Here is a 26493-nt window from a genome sequence, read left to right as displayed (position 1 = left end):
AGGGACGAGAATAGTAACCGGTCCCAGCTTCCGTCGTTTTCCCTTTCTTCGGCCACCCCCGCGAGCGAGTCACTCGCGGCGATCTCGCGCGTGCGAAGCCCGACAGATGCGATGCAACAACCCCGCGCGCGTCAAGGGATGAACGAGGGATGCTGGATCTTGTGGCCACCCTCTCGTTTAACTTCGTTAATCCGATTGTTCGTAGATGGGCCGTGGTGGTCGCGTTAAAAGCACCGCGATGGGAATATACACTTGTCGCCGTGGGGTTTAGCTACACCCCCGAGTCTAAGAAGCTTAGTGTATTCCGCGCCGCGTTTGTGCGCCAAAACGGCTTTGTCCGGCCTGGACCTCCCGCTTCCGCAAAATTCGCCGACGACGTCCGCGGATCGAAAGGCGTGCACGTTTCAGCCGAGTAACGCCGTGGATTGATAGCGCCGGGACGGATCGACCGTGGACGTTCGCAGGTCGTCGAAAAGCGGGTCATCGGTGCTGCGCCGAGGGAGAGCTCTTTCTCCTCTCTATCTGGCTTAGATAAAGATCTCGGGCGCTCTTTCATCGCGAGCGGTGCGCGCCCAGCATATACACCGGATCGTGTTTTCTTCCTGGAAGCCTGATCTTTGTCATTCCGTCTGCGGCGCGGGCCCAATTCCACGCGGCATATGAGAGAACGACGCGCGCCCATTCCACCGGCATTTTATTACGAGAACGGTCTAGGCAAATGGCAGCGAGATACTTGGCGCGTTAATTGCGAAGGAATCTCATCGGATAGAACGCCGAGCTGTGTGTGCCACATCGAGGTGATTCGCGCGAACATGCCGCGTAACGTCATCGCGTAATTCTTATCGCGATCTACATGATAGACCCTTATCATCTTGTCTCGCGGCGTAAATCACGATCGCGGCAATCAGAGGGGAGAAGCCTCGTAGTCGGGTTCGACGACCCTCGGCCGACCCGTTACCTATCCTAATCGCGATTCCCGACCGCGTAGATGGTAGCTTAATGCACCGATTGTTTACCGCGCGCACGCGAGACGTTCTCTCGTAATTATATACGTTAACCATGCGCGCTATCCAGAGGAGCTACCTTCTCCGCGTGGACGGCCACTTTTCCGTCTCGTCCCGCGTCTCTCCTCCACCTTCGCTGTCTCTCGTTCGCGCCTCGGGCTGCGTACGCGTTATTATTATTTCAGCATGACGGGAGACTCGCACATTACCATCTTACGTAACGCATGCGATGGCTGAGGGTAAAACAAAAAGAACTTGCGAAGAGAGAAAAGAGAAAGACGGACAGGATTGAAAAGAGAGAGGAAGAGGGTAAGGAGTGGGACCGATAGGGGAAAGGACGCGGAGCTCCTCCGTGGGGAAAGAGAGAGGGAGATCGCCTCCTAGGACTAGGTAGCTCGCCAAAGATCACGGCGTCGGGCGTGGGAACAAGGCCCCTCCTGCCACGAGGCTCTAGCGAGAGCGCGCGCGGAGAAAATTACCACCGAGGCCTCGCCGGCGTGCCGCTTAACAGTACCTCGAGTGCCTTATCGGAGCGGTCCGTAACCTCTGGCTCGAGCTCTCGTCCTTAAGATAGGTAACAGGCTCACGCGAGCCGACCACCGCCAGCCTGTTGCGCGTCTCTCCTTCCTTCCTTCCTTTCTTCGGCTTTTCTTCTTTTCCCCTCGTTGATTCTTCCGAAGTGAATAATCACGGGAAGGTATCCGATTCGCAACGTGCCTACCCCGAGCACCGAGAGGAAGCCTTAATAAGGTTATTAATTATATTTTATTACCGATAATTGATATCGATTGCACGTTGCTACGTGAGAATTTGACGAACGTCATTATCTCGAGACGAGTCGCGATGCCGAAGAGCTTGAAGGGCCTCGTCGTGAGTTCCTCGTTCTCGTTGAGTCAATCGAAGCCCGCGGAGGTCGTCGTTTTGCGAACCCGCGGGGTTCATCGAACCTGAGCGAAGCCCCGAGGTGCAGCCGAGACGCGTCCGATTATGACGGCTTATCAGACCGCGCGGCGCGCGTGCATCCGCGTTCTTGCGCGACTGATAGCGCTCGATACAGAAATAGAATGCGTTCGATGAATGAGCCCGAAGGGAGGGTGGACGAAGCTCGGTCAAGGCTCCGTTTATTTACATCATTTAAAGTGCACGGCGTTCACATCGCCGTTATCTCGCGCTCTGTTCTCTCGCGCCGGTTACTTTCACCTCGATACGATAACGCCGCTCGGAATTATTTCGATAACGAGCGCGTCTTGAAATTCTCTGAAATGCCATCGTCTCTCCCCGCAGAGTGTAGCAGGGGGGACATTATATTTAAAATAGAAATGACGCAAGTTCACCGGTGCTGGTCGCGCGTGGAACAAAGTAATAAAGGTAGCCGATCGAGCGGAAATAATCGCGCTGAGCCAGTTTAATTCTGCGTCTCGCGGTTAATTAACGCGTCGTCATCTAAACGACCGTTCCTTCGTGAAACCCGAGGCCGACCTGTCTACCGTTGTCCCCGGTTTCCTCGCGCTCCACCTTCGCCAGGGTAATTTCGCCGCCTTGGCCGGGCTAGAGACGAGATGTTAATTAAGCTCGGAGATGCAGCATCGCGGCGACTCATCGCGTCGCGCCGAGATTCGCCGCGAGTCTCGTAGTCTACGTGGGGCACTTCCGCGCGAATGTGTGCCACGGGTTTCCCACGAGATGCGCTGGCGAACGGCGGCATAGGCGCGGGCATAGACCAATTACTACCGGCGGGAGAAATTCTCGCTGACTTGGCGCGATTTACGTTGGCGACGATCGATCGGGCCTCGGGAGAAGAAAATAAAAAATAAAGGAAGACTTGGTGCGTCGTGCCTAATGACGGCCAGGACGGTTGAATCGGCGATTACTCAGCAAATGTTCGCATAACTGTTCACAGGCGGTGCGCCGTATTTCGCGGCCGCGATTGATCTCCAGCCATTGAAGGCAGTCCGCGTTAGTTCTCGGACGTCGTTGACCTTTCGCCGGAGGCTCGCGAAATCTCGTGTACGGCGCCCCGGAAAAGTCGACCTCGCGGAATCGAAATTAACGAAAGGCAATCTCTTTAAATCTTTACGAGGGGCTGGTCGTCTCGCAAGGACGCGCCATGCAAGCCCAGACGTTCTGTCCGCGAAACGATCCTGCGGCTAGATCCTGCGGTGGTGGCGAATAAACGGTCCATCGCGAGGGGTAAATAGAGCCACGGCTTGGTTACGCCGGGGCCGGCAAGTATACGCGAGATGCAACGGTATACATCATAACATTTCTCACGGTGAATCGGCCGGACGTTTCTAAGCGACCGATGAAGATGCGTCGGCGATTCACGTTCCCGCCGTGACTAAACCTTTGTCGTACTTGCTTTCCCGCGGATAAAAATTGCGGTCTTCTAATGTGAAAATTAAATCTTCAACAGCAACGTAAAAAAAAAAAAAAATACATAATATCTATAGGTCAGAAATTTTAACGACAAAAAAAAATGAGAGAAAAAAAAAATCTGCTTCCTCATTGCGTAATAAAATCTCGGAAGCCGATTTGGGAAACAAAATAGACATTTGTCCATCGGCACCGTATATGTCCCTTTCATTATCGCTCGGCTTATATATTCCGGCTCTTTTTTTTTTTTTTTTTTTTTTTTATTAGTTTATGCGACGACGTAATAAAGCGCGTTTGCGGCATTGATCAACAGGATGATACGCTGGTTCCAGGAACAAACTCTATCCGGGCGACCCCGGATTTCGTAATCTTGCCTCACGGTGGGCAAACTCCTTTTGGCCGAAAGGCACGCGAGGAAACGAGCGGAACGAGGGGGACTCGATGCTTCAGGCACGCAATCGTGTCCGGCTCGCGCGGATCATTGCGACCTCGCTGTCTCGCAATCACTTTGGCTCCCGTGAAATCCTGGAAAATGCGCTTACTTTTTACATAATTGCACCGCGTGGTAACGGTTCCAAGCAAGGGAAAAAGAAAAGCGCCTGTGTCTCTCTCCCTTTCCTCTGTCGAGGGAAGGGAACAAATTAGAATTTACAATTAGCGCAAACGCGTTTCTTAATGCGCTCGCTTTACTTGGAGCGTGAGAAACCGAACGGTTCGCGATACTTTACCGCAGACCTGCATTCATGCGGTCGGTTCCGGTGACGAAGACCGCTACCACGCGCTCTCAGTCCGTTATCTAATTAATCGCCGTTAATACTTATAATTTGTAGCTATCCAATAGCTGGGAAACATAAGCAGTAGTCTTTTTTTATTAATTTTTTTTATTTAATTATTGTTTCACAATTTTAGCTTAGGCTTCAGTTTCTTTCTCCAGCGAAATGTTTCTTCTGCGATTGGTTAACAACCGGAGTTGGTTACATTGTTGCTGACCCGCCGGTATTCCGGAGCAGACCGCACTTCCTCTTCCGCATTTTTATTTCTTTATTCACCGAGAGGAAGCATCGCAAGTTCGCCGAGATGTAAATTAACTCCTTCCCCGGTGCGTCATAACGGGGGTTTCCGGGCCGCATTCGTTTCGCGGAGAAAGCGGATCGCCCGGTGCACTTCAATACGCGGCGTCTCCGCACTCGGGGGCCGCTTCCGGTGCGAAACGTGCGGTTTCCGGCGCACGTAGAATATCGGCTACGCGCCTCGGCATATCGATAGTCAGTGAGAACGTAGCTCTCGCGAACGCCGGTCGCTTCAGCGCGGCACTCCTGGCTTACTTTCGAACCAAAGAACAAAGACCCCAAGAGTTGGTCGAAATTTATTAATAAACAATTTTGTTAACGAACATTACCGGGCCGCGTGTGGTACCCGCGTGAAAAAGTGAACCGGTCTAAGTGTTCGTAAAAAAAAAAAAAAAAAAAAAAAACTTGTATCAGTGACGAGGAAGCTTCCGATACTCGACTTCACTTTTCCGCGGGTCTTTGTGTGAATTATAAAAACTAAATGACTGATCGTTTCGAAACAAAGCGCCGGGCCTTATCAGCCGCCCGACTCGATTCCACCTTCCGGATCGGCGAGCATTGCGTCATGAAATACCGGAGTGGAAACGCTCGACGGGCCGCGACGAGAGGTGCTTTCGCATTCGAGTTTCCCCGATCGAATTTCCTCGCCCAACCTCTCCTTTGCGCCGCGGCTGAAGGGCCCCTTTGTTCCCCGTTCTCGAAAGTGGCTACCTCACCTCGAGTAGCATTTTCCGTAGTATCCCGAGCGGCCTGGAAACGTCCGACGACCTATTTTCTTCCGGCGAACGCGCAGCTATAAGGTTTCCCCCCTCGATCGGCGCCGATCGAGAAAAAGAGAAATCCCGGCGGCTTCGCCTACGCGTCAGTGAGACAATCGGAAAGGTCGAGGCGATCCTTGGACAGCGCGACGACAAGTTCTTACGTCGCAATTAAAAAGATCATTCATCATTCTTAGATAAACATAAATCAAACCTCGTCTCCAATCTCATTTTTATGTTGATCTTAATTACGAATTCTAATCCGTAGGCGTTTCTGCAAACATTTAATGTGTCAAAAGTGAATTAAATGTATCGATCTCGCGGCAGATCTTCTCCACTTCTTATAATCGCGGCCTCGTCGTTAAAAAAAAAAAAATATTATTTATGCGTGTTGCGCCAGCAAGTATTTATTATAAATAGCTATAAATATCTTTTTGTTCACGCGCGCACGTAAATAAATATTTGCGCAACGTGCATGAATAAGCATATATAATTTTTACATATTCTTTCTTCGGCATTCCACCGATATTATTAATATCGATTGCGAAACGGCGCACCTGCGAAACAAGTGAATTAATCGATTCGAGGTGCGCGACGCGGTTCTGAGATAACGTACAGGTGGAAAATGCGGTCGGAAGACGTTGAAAGATAAAGAATTAATTAAAAAAAAGAAATTAATCAAGACAACGTCGATTGAGAATTAACGATTATTGTTTTTTGTTTCAGCGCCCAGGTCCTCAAACGCGGGTACCAACAATCTGCCACCGCTGACGTTTCACCACGTGCACGGTGACAATATCCGGCTGTGCAACGGCGGCACGATCGCCCGAAGGCACGAGAGCTTTTGCAAGGGTGTCACCTTCAGCGCCAGACCCGTGCGAGTGGGCGAGAAGGTGAGATATTGCCCTCTTCGATCGTCGATCTCAGATCCATACCGGCGCCCGATTGTGGGAAACTCTCACCGTCACGCTCGAGAAATCGCCGCTCGCATTCCTCGGACATATTAAAGCGGACCGACGCGGCCGGGCTTTTTGCGTAGGCCGTTGCTCTGCGTATCGCGAACGTCCAGGCTGTGATGCTGCGAGTACCCCGCCGGCGATGCCCGGGTTATCTCGCGTGTCCGCCCGTAGCGAGGTAACGCGAGCGAATCGCATAATCGCGGCGAACGGCTTGAAACAATTTTCAGTGGGATCGCCCCGGTCTTCCGAGGCTCATTGCGCGATCTGACGGACGCGAGGAGACCGGTCGATCGCGCGAGACCAAGTGGGCGTCGGCGCCGAGATTCTAAGCGGTGTTTTTCGATTTCTAAACGTGTCCAAGAGTAAAATTATTATGGCGTGGGATAGGCGGTAATAAGGCGCAATTAATTTCCGAAGACGCCTCGAGTGAAGGTCCATTTTAGGCTCGCCCTGGTGTCGCTTCTGCCATTTATTTCGCAAGATAACTTTTTTTTTTTTTTTTCTCGCGTGAATTACGAATCGAGCTCTTCTACATCGTTTTTTGTGACTCTGCAGGTTTGCGTCAAGTTCCTGGAGATCTCTGACAACTGGAGCGGCGTGATCCGATTCGGGTTCACCAGCAACGACCCGATTAATCTGCGGAGCGGATTGCCGAGGTACGCGTGCCCGGACTTAACGAACAAACCGGGCTACTGGGCGAAGGCGCTCGCCGAGAGGTTCGCGGAAAGAGACACGGTGCTCTTCTACTATGTCACGTCCGCCGGGGATGTACACTTCGGGGTCAACGGCGAAGAGAAGGGTCTCTTCTTCAGCGGCGTCGAGACCCGGGGCCCACTCTGGGCGATCATCGACGTCTACGGCAACAGCACCGCGATCGAGTTCGTCGACCCGAATCGCCAGCACTTCAACAATATACGTAGGGGCGCCGAACACAGCAACGAGGACAATGCGCAACACAGCAGGCATTCGGCGATGGACGACGCCAGCAACGCTGGCCGGGACGTTGAGAGGATCATCGTACCGTCTATGCAGAATATGTCGATTCATCACGAGCCCGACGTGGAGCTGCCGGGTCTCAGGTTTCAACCTCCCGGCGTCATTTTCGCACCTCTGCCATTCCACTCGTAAGTATCGGCGTGTCCTCGAATCGTTCGATCCGCTTCCCTGGCCGGCTTCAATCGCGATTGAATTGTCCGGAGAGAATTTCCTGACCGACTTGTTCGCTTTGAAACGTCACTTGCGCAATTGCGCTCTCTGATTAGTCGCTCGCGATCAAATTAGCAGAGGTTCGCGTTACTCGGCGCGATAGTCTCCCCGGGAGAATAACGCGAAAGTTGAAAGTCATCGATTTACAATAGAGTTTGCTCGTAACCGGTGCACGACGATTCGCCGCGCCGTTCAGCCGCTCAGAACTAATTCGCCGTTCGCTTTTCACGGTTTCCCAAGACGCCCGGTCATTAAGCGAGTGAGCGCCGCCGAAGCTAATCGTTTCCTCGTTTTCTTTCTTCGCAGTACTCGGGGCAGGAACATCCGCTTCAGCAATCAGCAGTGCGTGGCAACGCGCACGGACACGGAATTCTGTCACGGCTACGCGTTCACGAGTCGGCCGTTGGTGCTGGGCGAACGATTGGTCGTGCAAATCCTTTCGACGGAACCGATGTACGTCGGTGCCCTCGCTTTGGGCTTGACGTCATGCGATCCGGCGCGACTCACGGCGGAGGACCTGCCGGACGACAGCGACCTGTTGTTAGACCGTCCGGAGTACTGGGTAGTCTCTAAAGATGTAGCGTCAAGCCCACAGCCTGGGGACGAAATCGCCTTCACGGTCACGCACTTCGGGGAGGTGCAAATGAGCAAGAATGGTGGCCCACCCAACGTCGTCATGCACGTCGATCAGAGTCTCCAGCTATGGGCGTTTGTAGATGCTTACGGCAGCACTCAACGTGTCAGGATGCTGGCCAGCAGACCAACCTCGCCACCCCGACAACGTCAAAGCAATCCCTCGCCTGCCAATGTTCAACAGCAACAACAGCAACAACATTCAAATCACAGCAACGCCGCCACAGAGTTGTCCAGATTCTCCGAGATGGTGCAGTTCAAGCCGGCGGTGGGTGGCGGAACGGTTCTCGTCGTAAATCTCCCGCCCCAGACCGGTTACCCAACGCCGCCGCCACCTACGCCTCAGCCGATTTACGCTTCCGTGACGCATAGAAATTCGCCAGCGCAGCATCTTTCCGCGGCGGCGGCGGCAGCGGCGGCAGCGGTCGCACCCGCACCGGTACCGCACCCCGGATCTTCTAGACAGTCTTCGCCGCCGTTAACAGGAACGATGGCGAGCACCGGTTCGTCGACGTACGTCGATCCGGTAACTTACCAGAGTCTGGACGGCACTTTGACGTCGTCGCGCGCGACGTCACATCTGCAGCAATGGAGCGAAGGCCTGCAACCGACGCTGGCCGGTCAGCCGAGCGAATGTTCCATCTGTTATGAGCGCAGCATTGACAGCGTGCTATACATGTGCGGCCACATGTGTATGTGTTATACCTGTGCGATCCAACAGTGGCGTGGCAAGGGTGGCGGCCACTGCCCGCTTTGCCGGGCGCCGATTCGCGACGTCATTCGTATCTATCGGTCCTGAACAGTTCAGGGCAGAAAGGCAATCAGAGATAGAGAACATTCGGAGGCCTTCCGAGTTCTTAACGTCGTCATCGCCACCGCCACCGCCACCGCGTCCATCACCGTGCTTCCGTCGTCTTGGTTTCCTTCCGCGTCGAATCCGCTGCGCTTCATCGCTCTCGCGCTTCTCGCCCGTCTCCGTAACTACCGGAACGAACGAACAAACGAACGCAAAATCGATGCGGAATTCGCCACCGCTTTTACACTGCCGTATCTCTTTTTCTAATGAAACACGAGGCACGTTCCGGCTGGTAAAACAAGTAGATAAACTAGAGAACGAGACGTTTCCCGTGGGATCTTCTCAGGAGCTGCGAAGCACAAAGAGCGCTGAATCGAATATTTAACGCTATTAATATTTAAGGCAGTTCGCGATGCGTTAACGTGATCGCATCGTTGTCAATTAATATAATAATGCATGGACCATACAAGAAGAAAGCAACGATGCTTTCGAAATTGCGATCACTGCCACTATCGATTGAGCGAGAACGCGAAGATGAATTGCCACGGATACGAATAAAAAGAGAGAGAGAGAAAGAGTGAAAGGTCGAGAGAAAGAATGTTGAAACCGATGAAAAGTTGTAGTTGGTGGAGTTTGCTTGTACATCGATATTCTGTTTGCCAATCTATATTATGAACGAGTGAGTGAGTGAGTGACTACGAACTGCGCGATTGCGTAATCGACAAAAGAGATCGATCCTAGATATTTTCACAAACGACATAATCGTCATTATACCATTACCAGTTACTATTATCGATCAGAACTATCACTATTACTATTCTACTACTATTAGTGCTACTATACTTACTACCGTACTACTCTTCCACTCTTTAACTTTTATTTTATTATTATTACTTTTATTATTATCATTAATATTTTATCGCTATTATTAATTATGTTATTATTAATTATTCATTGTAACTATTCTTAATTACTCGCGAGTAGCTTCGTTTACCATGATCGCTATTATCTTTATGATTTACCGATTATAGTGATGATTGGTGAATTAACATAGTCACTATCTCGTAGCGCGAATATTATTTAATGGGCCGTGTGATTACATAGCGCAAACTTTCCGATCAGACGCTTAGATTTGGATTCGCGTCTTTGGTCCGATTTCTAAGGCCGATCGAAAGGGCCTCGTCGTATTCGTCACGGCGAGAGGCGTAATGGACTCGAGGTCTGACATTATTCATCTCCTTTGATTATTTCCACTTTGAACGATAATGCTTGAGCGTTCGTGATCATCGCCGATCGTGCCAGGCGGGGTTTTACCAAAGATCTTAAATGTTTTCCGCCTGTTTTGCCCGGCTTTAATGACACTCCAACAAGCATTCGCGTGCAAATCCTGGCGACGACAATGACAATCGTTTCAATCTAATATTCGCTTTGCTAAAAATCTCTAGTGTTTCGTGGCACAAATATCATTTACACGCGGACCGCATAATGACTTTACACAATTTCACGAAACGCTACGAAAGTTAAAAATGATTCGGTAGTTAATTGCGAACACCGACACCTTTTTTACGAACATGTCACGGAAAAGAGATAACGCGAGTGACGTTAATTGTGCTAATCTTGATTGTGTTAAACCTCGAACAAGTAAAAATCTCCATTAATTTCCAAAAAGATGTTTTGTGCGCTCACTACGACCCATTGCGCGCCTGTAAAGTTTGTCATCTTAAAAAGAATTTGTTTGAAGCAAAGTTCACATTCTGAATATCTTTGATCAGAACAAGAACGACGTTGTCTTCGTCAGTTTAATCCACTGACAGAGAATCGTGGTTTGATTTTACAAGTTACGTTTCTGAACAAGGAAGACAAATGGTTTTTAAGTCCAGAAAAAAAAATGAACTTGAAACGACGAAATGATTTTCGAGCCAAAACGGGCGACTGGTTGGCCCTTGAAAGAGTTAATTGTTAACTAATGCGAGAAAAGTGAGAAGGAGAAAGAATGTGTATGATAATGGATGCGCAATAAAGCGGTAGTGAAAATCTCTAGTCCAGCGAGCGGTGGACTTAGTCTGCCAATCCAAAAAAAAATATGATGAAAAGAATGAGGAAAGAAGCTTTTTTTCTTTTTTTCTCTACGTTAACGGAAGAGATAAAAAATAGATACAGGGAAAGAGAGAGAGAAAGACCGAGAAATTTTATAGATGCAAATTATTACGCGTATCTGCCAGCGAACGGCGCGTCCAAGGTTTTATTAAAAGAATATAACAATAGACTATTGCTATTCTATTGATATGATACGACGATAAAAAACGGTTCCAAATTGTCGCCGACGAAGCGATAATAGAGCGAAAGGTGGAAAGGGATAGAGATGTAAAAGATGTATTTGATAGTGATTACGACGAATGTTTTATCATTATTGTCATCGTTATCGTTGTGATCAGTGTGATTAGTTGTATTATTCTGTCGTCAGCTTAGCAACGTCTCGATTATCGCTCTACATTGATTTACTAATGCTCTTATTTTTATGATACGATTAACGATATTATTTAATTCGGCATTTCTCGTAAAGCTCAGAGCACCCGCGAGAGAATTTTTTTTTCTTTTTTATCTTGGGAATTTCATCTTTTAAATTTATCTAGCGCAATACGCACAAAGTAACAGAACGTTTTCACGATTTTTACACTACACTTTACTACATATAAAACGGAGAGAGGAGAAGATATTATAAGTTTTATGCGCAATGTGAGAGTTTTTCTGACCGTTATGTAAAGATGCCGACGGAAATTTATACATATGTAATATAATTCGCGCAGCCACGTGCTGTCTCACAATAAAAAGCCTATAATATCTACAAGTCAGAAGGAATTTTTCGTCACTCTCCCTCCGTCCGAAAATCTCTGTTAAATATATTCCCTTTAAAATTTTGTTTAGATTAAAAAATTCAGTTAAGTGTATTGTAAATGACACGCGCGAAACTCGCGCTCTGTATTGCCTAATGTTATTAAAAAGAAATTGCAAACATGCAAAAAACTTTTATATCTAAAATAAAAACAATACATATAAAATATGTACAAAAGGACAACAAAACGATGTAAAAATTCTAGAAAAGTTGCATGAAATAATCAGGAAAAAAAAGATATTAATCCCACTAAAATATATGCGTTTTCGATGCACGTGATTATTATTACGAGTCTTCTGAAGGCGAGATTAAGCTTCTTCTTCACCAGCCATGTCCAAGGAATCTTCAGCGACCTCTTGGTAATCTTTCTCTAACGCCGCTAGATCCTCTCTGGCTTCGTGAAATTCGCTTTCTTCCATATTCTCGCCGACGTACCTGATAAGCATGTTTCAATTAGCGAATAAGATCATGATCGACAAGTTATATCGTAAATGAGAAACAAACATAATTTTACCAATGAACGAAAGCTCGTTTGCTAAACATAAGATCGAACTTGCGGTTCAGTCGGCCCCATGCCTCTACGATCGCCGTGGTGTTCGCCAACATAGCCATAGCTCTGTGTACCTTCGCCAGATCACCACCTGGTACTACGGTCGGTGGCTGATAATTAATTCCCACCTAGTGTAATCAAAATTTAATTGTAAAAACTAATTTTTTTTTAAATCCGTGCTATTAAAAAAAAATGTAGTCAGAATAAGAACCTTGAAGCCCGTCGGGCACCAATCGACAAATTGTATCGTTCTTTTCGTCTTGATGGTCGCGATGGAAGCGTTGACATCTTTCGGTACTACATCACCTCTGTATAATAAGCAGCATGCCATATATTTGCCTTTTCGTGGATCACACTTCACCATCTGCATAGCCGGCTCGAAGCAGGACGAGGTAAGCTCCATGACACTGAGCTGTTCGTGATAAGCCTTTTCGGTGGACACGATAGGCGCGTACGATGCCAGGGGAAAGTGTATTCTAGGATAGGGTACAAGATTTGTCTGGAATTCTGTGAGGTCAACATTGAGAGCACCATCGAATCTCAGGGACGCTGTGATCGACGAGACAATTTGGCCGATCAGCCGATTTAAGTTTGTATAAGTCGGTCGTTCGATGTCTAAATTACGCCGACAAATATCATAGATTGCCTCGTTGTCTACGAGAAAGGCGCAATCGGAGTTCTCCAACGTGGTGTGGGTTGTCAAGATTGCATTGTACGGTTCAACTACTGCTGTGGAAATCTGTGGGGACGGATATATGGCGAATTCCAGCTTCGCCTTTTTGGCGTAGTCTACCGTCAGCCGATCCATCAATAAACTAGCAAAGCCGGATCCAGTGCCACCGCCAAATGTATGAAAGATGAGGAAACCCTGAAGACCGTCGCACATGTCTGCTATTTTGCGAATCCTGTCTAGCACGAGGTCGATGATCTCCTTACCCAAAGTGTAATATCCACGCGCATAATTGTTCGCGGCGTCTTCTTTGCCGGAGATCAACTGCTCGGGATGGAATAACTGATTGTACGTTCCTGTACGCACCTCATCTAAAAGGTAACGGTAAAGAGTTAGCATATCAGAATTATTTTATTAGAAATTATTTCATTACTTATCGCAAAACAAACTTACCTATCACCGTTGGTTCGAGATCAATAAAAACGGCCCTAGGTACATATTTTCCTCCGCCCGTTTCACTGAAGAAGGTTTGAAAGCCTTCATCCCTTGTGCAATTTTGCGGTGACAGTGCGCCATCGGGTTGTATGCCATGTTCCAGACAGTAAAGCTCCCAGCAAGCGTTTCCCATCTGCACGCCGCCTTGGCCGATATGGATAGAAAACACTTCACGCTGTCGAATTTAATTATAATTAATATATTTTATAACAATTTATATCTTTTACAGTTAAAACACCATAATATAAAACGATATTTACCATTTTGAAGACTCGTTAGTTTGTAATAAGTGGGAAAAACGAGTGATATTTATAACAAAAATGTTTGACAGATTACTGATGAGATCGATGAGATGATTTGTTTCGCGATTTTCTTTTTTGTTGTCTAGGGAAACGGCAGAAATAAATGTCAAAATCTAGTAAGCTGTAAAAGCTTTTTACTGTCAAATAGTACTCACTGCAACAGTAACAAGATTTATTTAAAATTATATTTTATTTTATTTTTTTTGATTAAGAAATAACACGTATAAATATATATATATATATATATAAAATTAATAGATAATTAAAAATGTAGAACAATAATATTAATGTACACTCAAAGGCAAATATTTCGCAGGCATTTGCTGCGACGGCGGCTGGCGTACGTGACTTCATCCTCTTTCGGCTGCCGAGTACAGAGGAAGAAGCGCGTTTCTACGCGCGCACTTCGTGTGAGATTCGACGCACTCCACGCCAAGATCACGTACGCCAGCCGTCGTCGCAGCACCACGAACGCCTTTCCTGACGTTGCGTGTACATATCTCTCGTCATTATTAGTTCTATTTCTAAAAGGCACTGTTTAATTCTTCAATTCGTTAATTATTAGCATAAATAAATAATTAATGGTAGTGTATGGCTTTGAAAAATAATCTCCGTAGAGATTAGGCAGAAATAATATTATTTGGTCCACATTATACGTGAAATCTTTTTGCTCTTATCATTCGTAATGGGAGGTGGCGGACCTTTGGTTCTTTGGTGTCGATTGTAAACGCTGAAAGAAATGATAAAATTATTAAACTAGCTGAAGCTATTTAAAGTACAATTATAAAATATGATGTAATAGGCAATTTGAAATTTTTCTAATCTCTCCAAGACGATTTTTTTTTATTGCTGTGCAGCAATTTTTAATAAAGCAAGGGCACTTACAGTCGATACGTTTCCGAGCGAATGTAGTCCATGACGTGCAATATGCCCACTTGCAACTGATCGCCGATCGGAGTAAGCCACGGATTGAATTCCATTCGGAATACAGCTTTATTACTTACTAGATCCAGATTTCCTGCAATATAAATTGTGCTTTACACGTGCCGCCCACTGATTCTAAGATTGTACACACGAGTGTCGTTGAATTCTATCTACCTATCTCAGGCGGCAATACTAATAAGCGATTTCCTTGAATATGCAGCTCTCTGAGGCGTGTCAGTTCACCAATTTCTTTTGGCAATTCGATCAGATCGTTCTCCCTCAGTACGAGCTAAAATATTACGATTAAAATAACTTGTTGCCAAAAATATAATTTTTTTTTTAAACTATAAAAGGATAAAGTTCTCTTACAATCTGAAGATTTTTCAACTGGCCGATTTCAGGCGGCAGGTTCACGAAGTCGTTGTCGGCAAGATAGAGAGCTCTTAGAGTTTCTAAAAAAATTAATTTAATTTACGAATGTTTGCAAAGAAAGGCATTAGGCGATCTAATAATCATAACTGACCCATCATGAAGAAATTGCTGGGCAGACTTTTTTCATTGAGATTATTATACGTCAAATCCAACACCTCAAGGACTGGAAATGTGCCAAAACCACGAGGAAGATTGTCCAACCGATTCATTCTATTGGAATTTGAATGTTAATAAAGTTTTGTCGCAAAATAAAACATGTGGCATGCTTTACAAAGAGACTTACTAACCCTACATTCAAAATCCTCAACTTTGACATCAATGACAAGGATATGGGTAGCTCAGTGATGTGATTATTGAAGAGATTCAGTATTTCCAGGTTTGTTAAATTGGCAAGACCAGGTGGTACCTCTGTATAAAAAAAACAGTTGCGTCAGGATCCGTCGACTGACTTAACAAACGTAATTGTATAAGGCTGAAAAATATCCTCACCTTTAATTTTATTGTGACTTAGCGTTAGCCTGGTTACATGATTCATATTCACTGAAACACATGAAAAATTCTCTGTAAGCTTATTTCGAGTTTGGTAATGAAACAAATTTAAAAAGCCAGCGTGCGCAAACGCGCTGATATAATGCTATGTGCGAGAGGCCAGCTGTAAACTACAAGTTGCCTAATTTGGTGATCTTTGCGGTGACACCCGCGCGTGCTCGAGATGAAAACTCACGCAGTCCCGGCATATAGTCGAACGATGCTATGCCCTTGTCTGCGAGGTCCAGCTCTGGATTCTGGATCTCCCGTGCCTCCTCCAGCACCTTCATTGCTTTCGTCATCTTCTTCGTAGGAATAAAAGACTGTACAAGACACCACAAAACACTGACAGACCGGAGCGTCCGGAGCAGTCTGATTTGTTGCGCACGCAGTCACTCACACCAGAGAGCCCACTCGAAATCGCGGCTTCCACGCGTACAGATACAGAGGCTCGTTCGTGTGAAGCCAGCGCTTCGGCTGCCGTCGGATAGAAGAAAAGGACAGAGCTATACGCTGTCTGTCCTACTCTTTCGCGGCGAGTTCCTCCTGTCAACAGTTATGACTTTATAGACGCATCAGGATCGCGTGACCAGATGCTGCTCGCAACGGTGCACGACAGTGAACGCAACGAGTTTCGCTGGTGACGGTATCCTTATGATCGATCTGCCATCGCAGGTGAAAGTACGACGAGCAAGAATGTGATGCGCCCGAGTTCTTAACCTATGGTGCGACGTGCTGTCCAGCAAAGTCATCGCGATGTGAATCCGCTCCTCGGTTTCGTGAGCTTCAATCAAATTCCTCTTAATCCGTCCCTTATCTCTGTGTCGAGCCAAGCATCTTCGAAATGGCACATTCAGTGGAACAACTGAGGTAAAACCAATCACTCCTGTGGTCAGTTTATATATATGACAGGTCATGTGTGCATAATGTTTCTTAACGCATTTCTCTTTTTATAGAATTTATTTTGTCACGTACAATGTGGCCACAAAGTTTCCACATCCCAGGGAGGATCTACATCAGCTCTTGGGCATTACACCTGACAGCAAATCAAAGCCAGATTTATACTTTATTGGGTATGTTTAAAGCTCTTTTCTATCAAACTTGATAATAAAGTTTATTCTTTTAGTTTACAGGAAGTCAAATCACAACCTCAAAATATAGTATTAGATTATATACTATTTGAGGATCCATGGACTAAAGCTTTCAGGTAGGTTGCAATAATGCAACTTGTATCAAAATTATATTATTATTTAATATATATATATATATATATAGATATTAATTTAATAATTAATTAATTATTAAATTATTAAATTAATTACTTATAAAAATAATTAATTAAATTAATATATATATATTAATTTAAGTTTAACATTCTAACACATTACAGGGAAGTGCTAAAAAAATATGATTATGTAAAGATACGCTCACAACGATTGCAAGGTCTTGTATTAAATGCTTTCTGTCTGCGAAAGCACTTGTCACATTTAAGATTAATAGAAGCTCAATATACCAAGACAGGTTTTGGTGGAATGTGGGTAAGAAGACAGAAAATAAAAAAAGACAATAGTAACAAGTAGTAATGGCAAATATTCTTTTTATTAACAGCATTGTTTGTTTTTTAGGGAAACAAGGGTGCAGTGAGCATAAGAATGAACACGTATGGAGTCAGCATTTGCGTAGTGAACACACATTTGACTCCTCACGATCATTTGCTTGCAGATAGAATAGCAGATTATAATACCATTGTAACAGATCACACTTTTACTGCTCCATTTACATCAAGAATTTTATATCACGAGTACGAATATTTTAATTTTTATTTAAATAAAATTAATTATATTTTTGGAAATGCTGATAATGTATATTCTTTATATTTTAGTTACATATTTTGGATCGGCGACTTAAACTTTCGACTCGGTGGAGAAGAATTAACCGCGGTTGAAATAGACTTATTGGTAAAAAGAAAGCAACTAAAGGAACTTCTCGAAAGAGATCAGTTAAGAAAGGTGATGAAGGAACAACAAGCATTTGCCGAACTAAATGAAAGTAGTATTACATTCCCACCTACTTATAAGTACGAGTTTGATTCCCAGGAATTCGATTTGAAGTAAGTTATATAAAGTTATATAAATCTGAAAGAATCATAATGAAATATTAAAGAATATAAAAATAAAATTTTGATGCGTTACATAATAATTTGCCATACAGGCGTAGGCCGTCTTGGACCGACCGGATTTTATACAAAGTAAATGCAATAGATATATACGACGACATAGAAATACACGCTGAGCAGCATACTTACAAGAGTCATCCCAATTATAGTGTTTCGGATCATAAACCTGTAACTGGGGAGTTTGATATCGTGGTAAGGGTTCAGTCTTGTAATACATTGTAATGCTTTGTGGTAATAATATATGTTTTTTTTAGGTAAAACCTAATATAAACGATTACAGTGTGGAATTTCAAGACTGTACTGTGGAGGAAAATTTTATATCTTATAAACTGCAAAGAGATTTCACTCCAAGCAGCACAGACTGGATAGGTTTATTTCTGAACGATTTCTCCAGTTTGGATGATTACATCATTTACGAATACGCTAGTCGCAGTAAGTTTTGTGTCGTGCTATTACATTTATTTCTAATGTCATTTAATATCACTGTCACTAGTTGTATCTTCTAATAATTATCTAATATCTAGGTAAGCCAACATCTGTTTCTGGCGAGCCTCACGCGAACATGGAACGAATATCATACAATGACTCAGCGCTTCGTTTATCAGAAATGTATTGCTTGGTGTATGTAGCTCAACGAGGAGATCTTATAGAAATTTTAGGCGTGAGCTCAGAGTTTTCAGGCCCGCGTAGATCAGTTGAATGCGTTTCATCTACATAAATTTTTTAGCAAGAAATTAATTAAAAAATTCTTACGCGTGATCAGTAAACGTTTTATCGGGAAATCACATATAAAGCTTTGTGCAATTTTTTAAACGAACAAAATGTTTTTTTATATTTTTGTTATCTTATTGAATTTTTGTCTATTTTTTATTTTATTTTAAGGGGAAATTGGTATATTCTCCTACACTAAGTTGTGAGAATGTTAGCTGAATTAAGAAATATGGCCTTTAATTAGAAGGTGCTTTTAATATGGTGTGGTAAAGTTAAATTAGAACGATCGCAGAAGACTGTGCTCTGCACATAAGATTTAATTATTACTTTTGGTACCTGGTTTTCGCACTCAAGCTGCCGCTTAGTGCGTGGAGGCGTACTTGGCGTCCACTTTAGAGCTTTCAGTGAGTGCATCGTCACGTTTGTCTGCAAAATCTTTACCATTAACGTCTCCTGTTATCAAAGATTAAGACAGGTATACCTATAATTATTTTTCCTGCCTCTCGGAGCATTAATGGATTATACATGAGTGCACTCACGTTGTATATCATAAATTCCATTAGAGTAATTTTTTGCAAAAATTTTTGCATTCTAGCAAAGTACGCTTGTATTATAAATATAATATTGTTTGTTATATGTATATATAGCGGGTTGTTGAAACAAAGTAATGATTTCTAAGGGAACGCGAAAATAAAGGATATTAATATTTTTTATTCGCCTACGATCTATTTCCCTTATTTTATATTATGCATAATTTATTTAATAAATTAATGCTTATAATGAAAATAAATAATGCGCTAGCTAATATACAGAACACGACGACATAGTACAACGACAATATTATGCAAAACTTGTTTTTCATTAAATCCAGTTGACGATATTAATGTGTTGTAGCTCATAGTTGAGTGCAAACACGTTTTGATGTGTTCTATTCAATATCCCGTGCTTTTGTTTGATGTTACGTATTTACGGCGTATTAACATAACACGCTATGCGGGATTTGTGATATAACGACTTTGCACAATGCGTTACTGTACCATATTGTGTTGTTTAACAGTAAATACGACGTGTAAATACAAAGGTATAAATGATACATTATCGATATGAACATTGACTTGGCGGCGTAGACTTAAGCACTGCAAGTGCCACAACTTGTAATACATAATTATTACTAACAAATGCCGCGCACGTGATGTACATCCATCGATGATTACAGCCGATTCTCACACTTACAATTGTGCCGCGATTGCGTTCTTATCACTTGAGATCCTTGACTGAGGTTTGTCTATTACCCGTTTCCTCACGGTTGTGTAATTAACGCAGAAATCTCGCGAGACGGCGTGCGCTATATTTCGCGAAAACGGACGAATAACGCGTTGTGTAACGAACATTACGTTGCAGAAAACACTTGATTTTCGCATTACGTCGCAAATTACCTGCGATTCGACGCGCGTGAAACCACATTGTGCAATTCTCCTACGAATGCATTTTATTTGAAATAAAAATACGTTTGCACTAATATCGACTTGCCCATTGACATTTACGATTACAGATATATTGCAAAAAAAAAAAGGACTAGAACTATTATGTATAAACGGGCCATTTAAATAAAATCAAATAATCTCCTTTGGACGAAAGTTCTGCGCGTTGCTTCAAATTAACGACCGATATAGTTATCCGTCTGCGTTAAATGCATTATCGTTTCAGGAAAAGATCAATCAAGTTTTCTTAAAATCTCTCCTAAGAACCATTAAACGTTCTAACATCGCCATTTATCACAGGTAATAGCGCCAAGTCCATGCTGCCAACATCTAACTCGGTGGTGTTTATTCCCCGTATCTTCTGTATTCGATGCCAGACGAAGTCTCTTATAGGCCTTCTCAGGACAAACAGACCAAAAATCAGAACGCCCTGCAAGGCGTTTACCAAATCAAACGCCGTCCAGTCGAAAGGATCGCCGCCAACTGACCAGGAAATCAGCTCCATCATCCAGTTGAGACCCATTAAAAAGAAAAGCACGAGGCAGACAATGAAGACGCGCTTGAGTCTGCGAAAGAGCCTTTGATCCTCCCGATCGGAGTGCTGGTTCCTCGCCAAGCGTCTTAGCGCGAGCTCTTGTTGGTACCGGCTGATTCTGACGGCGGTAATAATAAAGAGAATCATGTTCACTAACAAAACTAGACCGACTGGCACGTAGAAGTATGGCATGGCTTCTGCGTCGGCTGCAAAAAAAGTAAGAATAATTAATCTTCAAAACAGAAATTTTTTTTTAATTACAATATCGAATTTTTAATTATAATCATTTTTTTTATTGTAATAATATAATTATTAGTTGAATAAAAATTTTCTATGCATGTAGCATATGCAGTAATGGAAATTCTGTAAGTAGATCGAGACTTACATTTAAACCAGCAGCTCTCGCTACCGAAAGCGGGTTTGACGTAAGTCATGGGTATTGTAGGACTGAGATCCATCACCATCGAGACGAGAATGAGGGCCGCTGGGACGCCCCAGGCCCATATTGAGTAATAAAAAAACAGCGTTTTAGGCTGGACTCTCGTATACGTGCGTTGCTTCACGTGGTGGCGTACCAGTGACCATATCTCGATGCACATCACGTTCAGCCAGAAGAAGCAGGCCACGAACGAGAATTGGATGACGAACGCTGAAAACGACAGTCTCTCAATCAATCTGCTCTGCTTGTCACTTCCTAAAACGAGGCTGTCGCGCTACATAGGATCCCACCGAAATAATATCGTTCGGTCCAAGTGACAGTTCAGAGTTCAATATTAAAGTTACCTTTATATAAATTGCCTCTTGAAAATTACGAACTACAACTCATTATTATTTTCAAGTTTTTTTATTAAGCTTCTTATAGTAATTTAAATATATTTTTTTATCGAACGTATTTTTATTTAACAGTGTCGCGCTTGTAACAATATGTGCGTCGTTCATAATTAATTATCTTACCTATGCTAACGCAAACTTGAAGCGGTAATTGCGCGCCTGCAAGTTGCGTAATCGCCAAAGTAGTGAAGGCTAACGCTAAGCAGCCGCAATAGTGGCAAAGGGCTTTCCCATGGACGTCCCATAGTCTCGGCGTGATCATATACGCAGCGATGGTGAGTATCAGAAATGGTACCGAGATCAGCAGTCCGCAGGCATAAACGGTAACCCGCGTATCCGCGGTTTGCGCGGGGACGTCTGCAATCATTTTATTTCATTAAAAAAAAAAGAAAAATTCAGAAAATAATTTTTTGAGGAATTTCTTATCTCAATTCCTCCGGCACGAACCTTGAAAACAGACAAGCGCTCTAAGTCCCAGATCGGGCACAACTTCCATGCAGTAATCCTTGCCGGGCATCAGCATAACCGGCGTATGATCGATTCGCGGCGCGAAGATTGAGCCGTTCATCAACAAATAATACTCGTCCTCGTTACTCTCCTCCGGATGTAGCATGTACCTGAAAACCGCCTCGTTAAACATTTACATGAGCAAACTCGGACCGCCGAGAAAGCCGCTCGGTCGGGCATTCAAAGTAAATGGAGTTTTAATTTACTTTGAATACTCGCACCAGGATACACACACGGCGATCTCGTCAAGGAGATCTTTCCAAGAAACGCGTTTCTGTAATCGGCTACCCATGAAACGAGTTTCGCTTAGACACGAGGAAATAATTCCTGTTTAATTGCTACGAAAATTACAATAATATTGCATTTCGTGATGAACAATAAAATATAGCACTGTTTATCACAAAACGTTGAATGCGTCTCTGCATCCAGCATGCTCAATAATATTTAAGAGAAAATCCTGAAGTGTGATCGAATCCATTCGTTACTCGTGAACGATAAATTTTATTTTGTTAATTATTCAACATAAAAAATAGCGTTGTCCTTTATTGGTAATAAACGAAGAAAAAAAAGAAAGAAAAAAAAGAAATCAAAACGCTACCGCGTTTCTTGACAGCAACGATGACGTCACTGTCATCTATCACCGTGTTACATATGACGAGATTAAATGTTCCTTTTATGATTTCATCTCCGCCGATTATCGCGGCGCGATATAATTTTTCTTATTGGAAAAGGAAAAAAAAAAAATCCTCGGCGATACGTTATCTTCTCGCGAAGGCGGGCAATAAGCGCACACGCGTGCATCTCAGCTCACAAATTGCCTTGAACAAGATATATAATTGCTTCTCTGATATGTCACGAGTATCCGAAGAATGCAATATCGAGAGTTATAGTTATCGCTACTTAACGTCAATTACTTTCCCTAAAAAAATAAATACGGTATAAACAAGTTAGCTTTTCGATTTCGTACGCGGCGCGATGTACTCGATCAGCGTTTGTGTGAAATCCGTAATTATCGCGAAAGCTTTTCCAAATTTTACGCTCGATCCAATTTTAAGAATGACGAATTAGCGGTAAAAACCGACGGGCTGTTTCGCTGTAACGCGAAAGCAGCTTATCGTAAAATGTGGCCAACTGAGGTTCCGATCTATTGAGATAAAGATATCGATAGCGAAGTCTACGCATATTATATTATGTAACGGATAGCCTTGAGTATGATTTGCAGCGTGCTTTTCTCCGCGGATTCGATTATCCAAATCTTTGCGAATTCATCTCACATTTACGTACTTTAGACCGCAGGGATTCCCCGTGAGAGCGACGAACCTGTTGTGCTCGTCTCCGGGCACCAGCGCGCCGGTGCGATTAAATTCGCTGAAGAAAGGCGAGAAGTGCCCCGTATCGTTCGAGGAGGCACATACGGTGTTCCCGTCCGAATTTTTCACGAGGACCTCGCCTACGGAGCAGCATTTTCCCACCAGCGGCAAGTGCTTATGCTCCCGCAGCATTTCCTCCGTGTCGTTTTGCTAAAAAGAAGACAATGTGAATAATTTTACGAGCTTGCGTGACTGTAAACAACAGAAACATCGTAATGGACGAGTCGATAAATTAAGGCTGCAGGTCTTGGAAGAATTTACATTGATACGAATCAATTTGCGAGCTTGCCGATTTGCATCGAGACGCGTTCGAGAGTCTCCTTTTAGACACTTTGTTTTCCTCGTTTTCTCGATTTCTTATGCAACCTCGTAAATCACGAAGAATCGGATATCTGCGTAGAGCTTTTACAGCCAGGGTTATCTGGCCAATATCAGGGAACTGGTATCAATAGTTGCTCGGGATCTAAATATAAATTTGCGAGGGAGACGTGAAACACGGGGGCGGCTCGGGCAAACAAATATCAAGCCGAAAGCTTCGGTATGTCATAAATGTCGAAGGTGTACTTACCAGCGGGATAAAAATCACGGTGGGCATCGGGTCGGTCGTGCACGCAATCGGCGTCAACAGAGAGGCGAAGAAAACGCATACGTGAATCGGTCGCATCCTGAACGTGAGCCGCGCTTTGTCAAAGTCTAATTGACGTTAAATCTACGTAGTCGTAATTTTACACTGCGTCGATCTGGAATTCAATGCGCGTCACACGTCTCGCGCTGAGCATAATCGAACTTTGGATTTTTCAATTATTGCACCTTGCAAACGGAAATATCTCGGCTTGGCCTTGCCACGGAAGCGCCGTTTACGCCGCGCGACATTCGCCTCGGCGACATTTAGGCGAGACGGCCTCGCTTTTATCCCGGCGTTTGATATCGCGTTAGATCGTGCACATTTATCTCGTCACACCCTGGCCGCGGACTTCGCCGATAAGTCTTCCGTGTAACGAAGGCGCTATTTGCTTGACCGATGCCGGTTTTAATTGAGGATCTCCCGTCTCTCCTTCTACCTCGCCGATTCTCCAGCCGGCTTCGCGTGTTTCTTAGTCAAATAGGTAATATATCCGAGGTTCTCGAGAATCGCGGAATCAAGAGTGGCGGTGCATTATCGGTTGACTCTCCGGCGATTGATTCCTCGTTATCTCGTTTACTTTGCCGACGCATCCGACCTCTTCCTGCGATTTCCTTGCACGTGTCATCGATTACTCTCCAGCCGATGCGAGCATTAGGTCATCTGGAAATTCCTGGGCCCGGTCCTACGGTCCGGAACACCTACGGTCAACGAGAAAGATGTTATCGGGGAGAATTTTGCACAGGGAGTCGCCGACAGCGAGGCTAAGGTCGCGATGTCCAAAGCTTTCGCGGTAATGAGATCGTGTACTTTTTATTTCGGTGCCGAGTAATTCAAAGCCACCGTCGACAGAAATGTCGCTTTAGAAAATCGGAGAGAAGATATCGAGATGACACGCAACGCGAGATGATAGGCAATCGGTGGCAATGGTCGTTGACCCGTAGTTCTCGCTACCTCGTCGCCTCGTCATTCGGACGACGAAGAAACGAATTATCGTGGCCCCGCGGTAATTTCCGCTTATTAGCTCTTTCCGTGTTATTTCCCCTCCCGCACCGGAATGGCCTTCGTAAAACCGACGTCTCCGCGCGCGTACCAAGAACTTACGTGAGACCGTCGGAAATTCGTGGGCCTTCGCCGTCGCGGCACCCACGTGTGCGCTCCTTTTCTCTCCCTCTCTATCTCTCTTTTGCCAATTATCGTAGCACGGCGATTGATTGATTACCGAAAATTCACACCCACACGCGGGCACACACGCTCGATCAGCTTGATCGCGCGATCTTCAAGTCGTTGTTTTTTTCGGCCGAGGTAAGCCCACTCGAGACGCGACCTCGTATCAATTCCCCGAAGAACCGCTTTTCAGCCTGTCGCGCCGATTTTCCCGCGGTCGCCTTTCGCCGAGATCACTGTCACTTTTCGGTTTGCGAGACTCCTCGCGACGGGGGCGATAAAAGACAGGCAGCGTGTCCGACGATCGGTGGGATCCACAAGTTACGCAGTTTAACAATCAACGTCCGAGAACCGACTGACCGGACACCTCGATCCGTCGGTGCCTTTATCGAGGAGGAAAGAGAAAGACAGAGATACGGAGAGAGCGAGAGAGATAGCACCAGCGTGATGCGTGCACTCCGCACTCCGAAGAACGTGCCGATGCCTGGCTCGTACATACGTACGCCCGAACGTGATATATGCCGAAAGTATTTCACGGAGGGGCGCTATCGATCATCGGGGACAGATGTTTTTTTTTCGATTCATCCGGTTCGTTAAATAATCGCGAAGCCTGACGTTCCGGGAAGGGCTGGGATTCATCAGCCGGTCCTAAAGAGATTCGTCACCCAGACTCCGATCGGTTCGACCGACTTACTCGTTAAATATCATTAAATACCATTTGCGGTGACTGCGGAATTACTAATTGGTGACACACGGGGTCAAAGGTCGGTGCCAAATTTTTTTTTCTTTTTTTAATAGATCAAGGACGAAGTGTAGAATTTGTAAAACGTCGTCGTCTTCTCCGCAGATTTGATCTCCCCGCGTCGTTGCGCAACGCTCGCGAAGAAATTTCAAATTTCATCACATATCGCGAATTGTGCCTAGTAAATCACGGCTTAATCTGCTTACGCTAATTACACAAGCACTCGTTACACACGAAATATAAACACGCGGGAGTGTTTGCGGAAAATGTCACGTGTGACTTGCGTGAGTCACACACGTGCGTTGCGCGTTCATTAAAAAATTTTTCAATGAAAGGCGACGAGAGCTGCCCAAGCCGACGTCGAATTTCGCGAACAGTAATTCGATTTTTCCCTTGTTTTTTTTTCTTTTCTTTTCTTTTTTTTTTAAGCGGAGACAATAACTCAAATCGATAGCGGACCTCTCATCGGGGAAGCTAGAACTTATCACTCGAACATTTGATGAGGCGCGCACATTTTTTTCAAGATAACGCCGAGCACTCGAGAATTATAACAACATTATTGCATTACACCATCACGGCGTTTGAGAACAATGTAAATACGCGGCTTGACGAGTTAAAAAAAAAGAAAAAAAAATTATTTTATGCGCGCCCAGCCGACGTGCGGTCATTTAAACTATCGCGAGGATCCCCTCGGGTTATTTTACGCGATAAGAAGGAAATAGCGACGAGTTGCTCAATAGATACCGGAGCTATCGGGA

At 44.7% G+C, this 26493-nt stretch overlaps 5 protein-coding genes across 8 annotated transcripts in view; 2 read left to right on the top strand and 3 right to left on the bottom strand.

The window, feature by feature from the left end:
- The window catches only part of Neur (E3 ubiquitin-protein ligase neur), a 42500-nt gene extending 30853 nt beyond the window's left edge, over window positions 1-11647 (top strand). For all 3 annotated transcript variants that reach the window (XM_070666000.1, XM_070665997.1, XM_070665998.1), the window contains exons 2-4: window positions 5932-6098; window positions 6720-7288; window positions 7677-11647. In XM_070666000.1, coding sequence (XP_070522101.1) covers window positions 5932-6098; window positions 6720-7288; window positions 7677-8802 — 1862 coding nt within the window. In that variant the 3' untranslated portion in view covers window positions 8803-11647. The remainder of the gene's footprint in view (window positions 1-5931; window positions 6099-6719; window positions 7289-7676) is intronic.
- Window positions 11648-11913: 266 nt separating this feature from the next.
- LOC139108032 (tubulin alpha-1 chain) lies at window positions 11914-13833 on the bottom strand. Its single transcript, XM_070666015.1, has 5 exons — window positions 13668-13833; window positions 13366-13582; window positions 12454-13283; window positions 12207-12370; window positions 11914-12127 (listed from the first exon to the last, which is right to left on the bottom strand). The coding sequence occupies exons 1-5, from the start codon at window positions 13668-13670 to the stop codon at window positions 12001-12003; spliced, it is 1341 nt and encodes a 446-aa protein (XP_070522116.1). The 5' UTR covers window positions 13671-13833; the 3' UTR covers window positions 11914-12000.
- A 159-nt stretch (window positions 13834-13992) lies between these two features.
- Ics (ras suppressor protein 1) lies at window positions 13993-15999 on the bottom strand. The gene is made up of 8 exons (XM_070666045.1): window positions 15790-15999; window positions 15555-15605; window positions 15353-15473; window positions 15157-15275; window positions 15003-15085; window positions 14808-14922; window positions 14595-14727; window positions 13993-14439 (listed from the first exon to the last, which is right to left on the bottom strand). Exons 1-8 carry the CDS (start codon window positions 15893-15895, stop codon window positions 14346-14348), a joined length of 822 nt encoding a protein of 273 aa, XP_070522146.1. The 5' UTR covers window positions 15896-15999; the 3' UTR covers window positions 13993-14345.
- A 99-nt stretch (window positions 16000-16098) lies between these two features.
- Window positions 16099-19193, top strand: LOC139108035 (inositol polyphosphate 5-phosphatase K). The gene is made up of 9 exons (XM_070666020.1): window positions 16099-16463; window positions 16550-16666; window positions 16720-16800; window positions 16984-17131; window positions 17219-17394; window positions 17476-17703; window positions 17805-17961; window positions 18024-18201; window positions 18294-19193. Exons 1-9 carry the CDS (start codon window positions 16438-16440, stop codon window positions 18485-18487), a joined length of 1305 nt encoding a protein of 434 aa, XP_070522121.1. The 5' UTR covers window positions 16099-16437; the 3' UTR covers window positions 18488-19193.
- A 15-nt stretch (window positions 19194-19208) lies between these two features.
- The window catches only part of LOC139108030 (G-protein coupled receptor Mth2), a 34183-nt gene continuing 26898 nt past the window's right edge, over window positions 19209-26493 (bottom strand). The window contains exons 1-7 of one of the 2 annotated variants that reach the window (XM_070666010.1): window positions 24931-25447; window positions 23773-24527; window positions 23119-23354; window positions 21775-21944; window positions 21451-21684; window positions 20882-21145; window positions 19209-20702 (exon numbers count right to left, since the gene is read on the bottom strand). In XM_070666010.1, coding sequence (XP_070522111.1) covers window positions 20221-20702; window positions 20882-21145; window positions 21451-21684; window positions 21775-21944; window positions 23119-23354; window positions 23773-23868 — 1482 coding nt within the window. In that variant the 5' untranslated portion in view covers window positions 23869-24527; window positions 24931-25447 and the 3' untranslated portion in view covers window positions 19209-20220. Of the gene's footprint in view, window positions 20703-20881; window positions 21146-21450; window positions 21685-21774; window positions 21945-23118; window positions 23355-23772; window positions 24528-24930; window positions 25448-26493 lie in introns of those variants that run through there. The other variant, XM_070666011.1, reaches the window with a different exon arrangement.

This window comes from Cardiocondyla obscurior, linkage group LG14, assembly GCF_019399895.1.
Source record: "Cardiocondyla obscurior isolate alpha-2009 linkage group LG14, Cobs3.1, whole genome shotgun sequence".
NCBI classification, from domain to species: Eukaryota; Metazoa; Arthropoda; class Insecta; order Hymenoptera; family Formicidae; genus Cardiocondyla; species Cardiocondyla obscurior.
The sequence above is the reverse complement of the archived record's forward strand: the minus strand, read 5'-3'. Positions and strand labels throughout refer to the sequence as shown.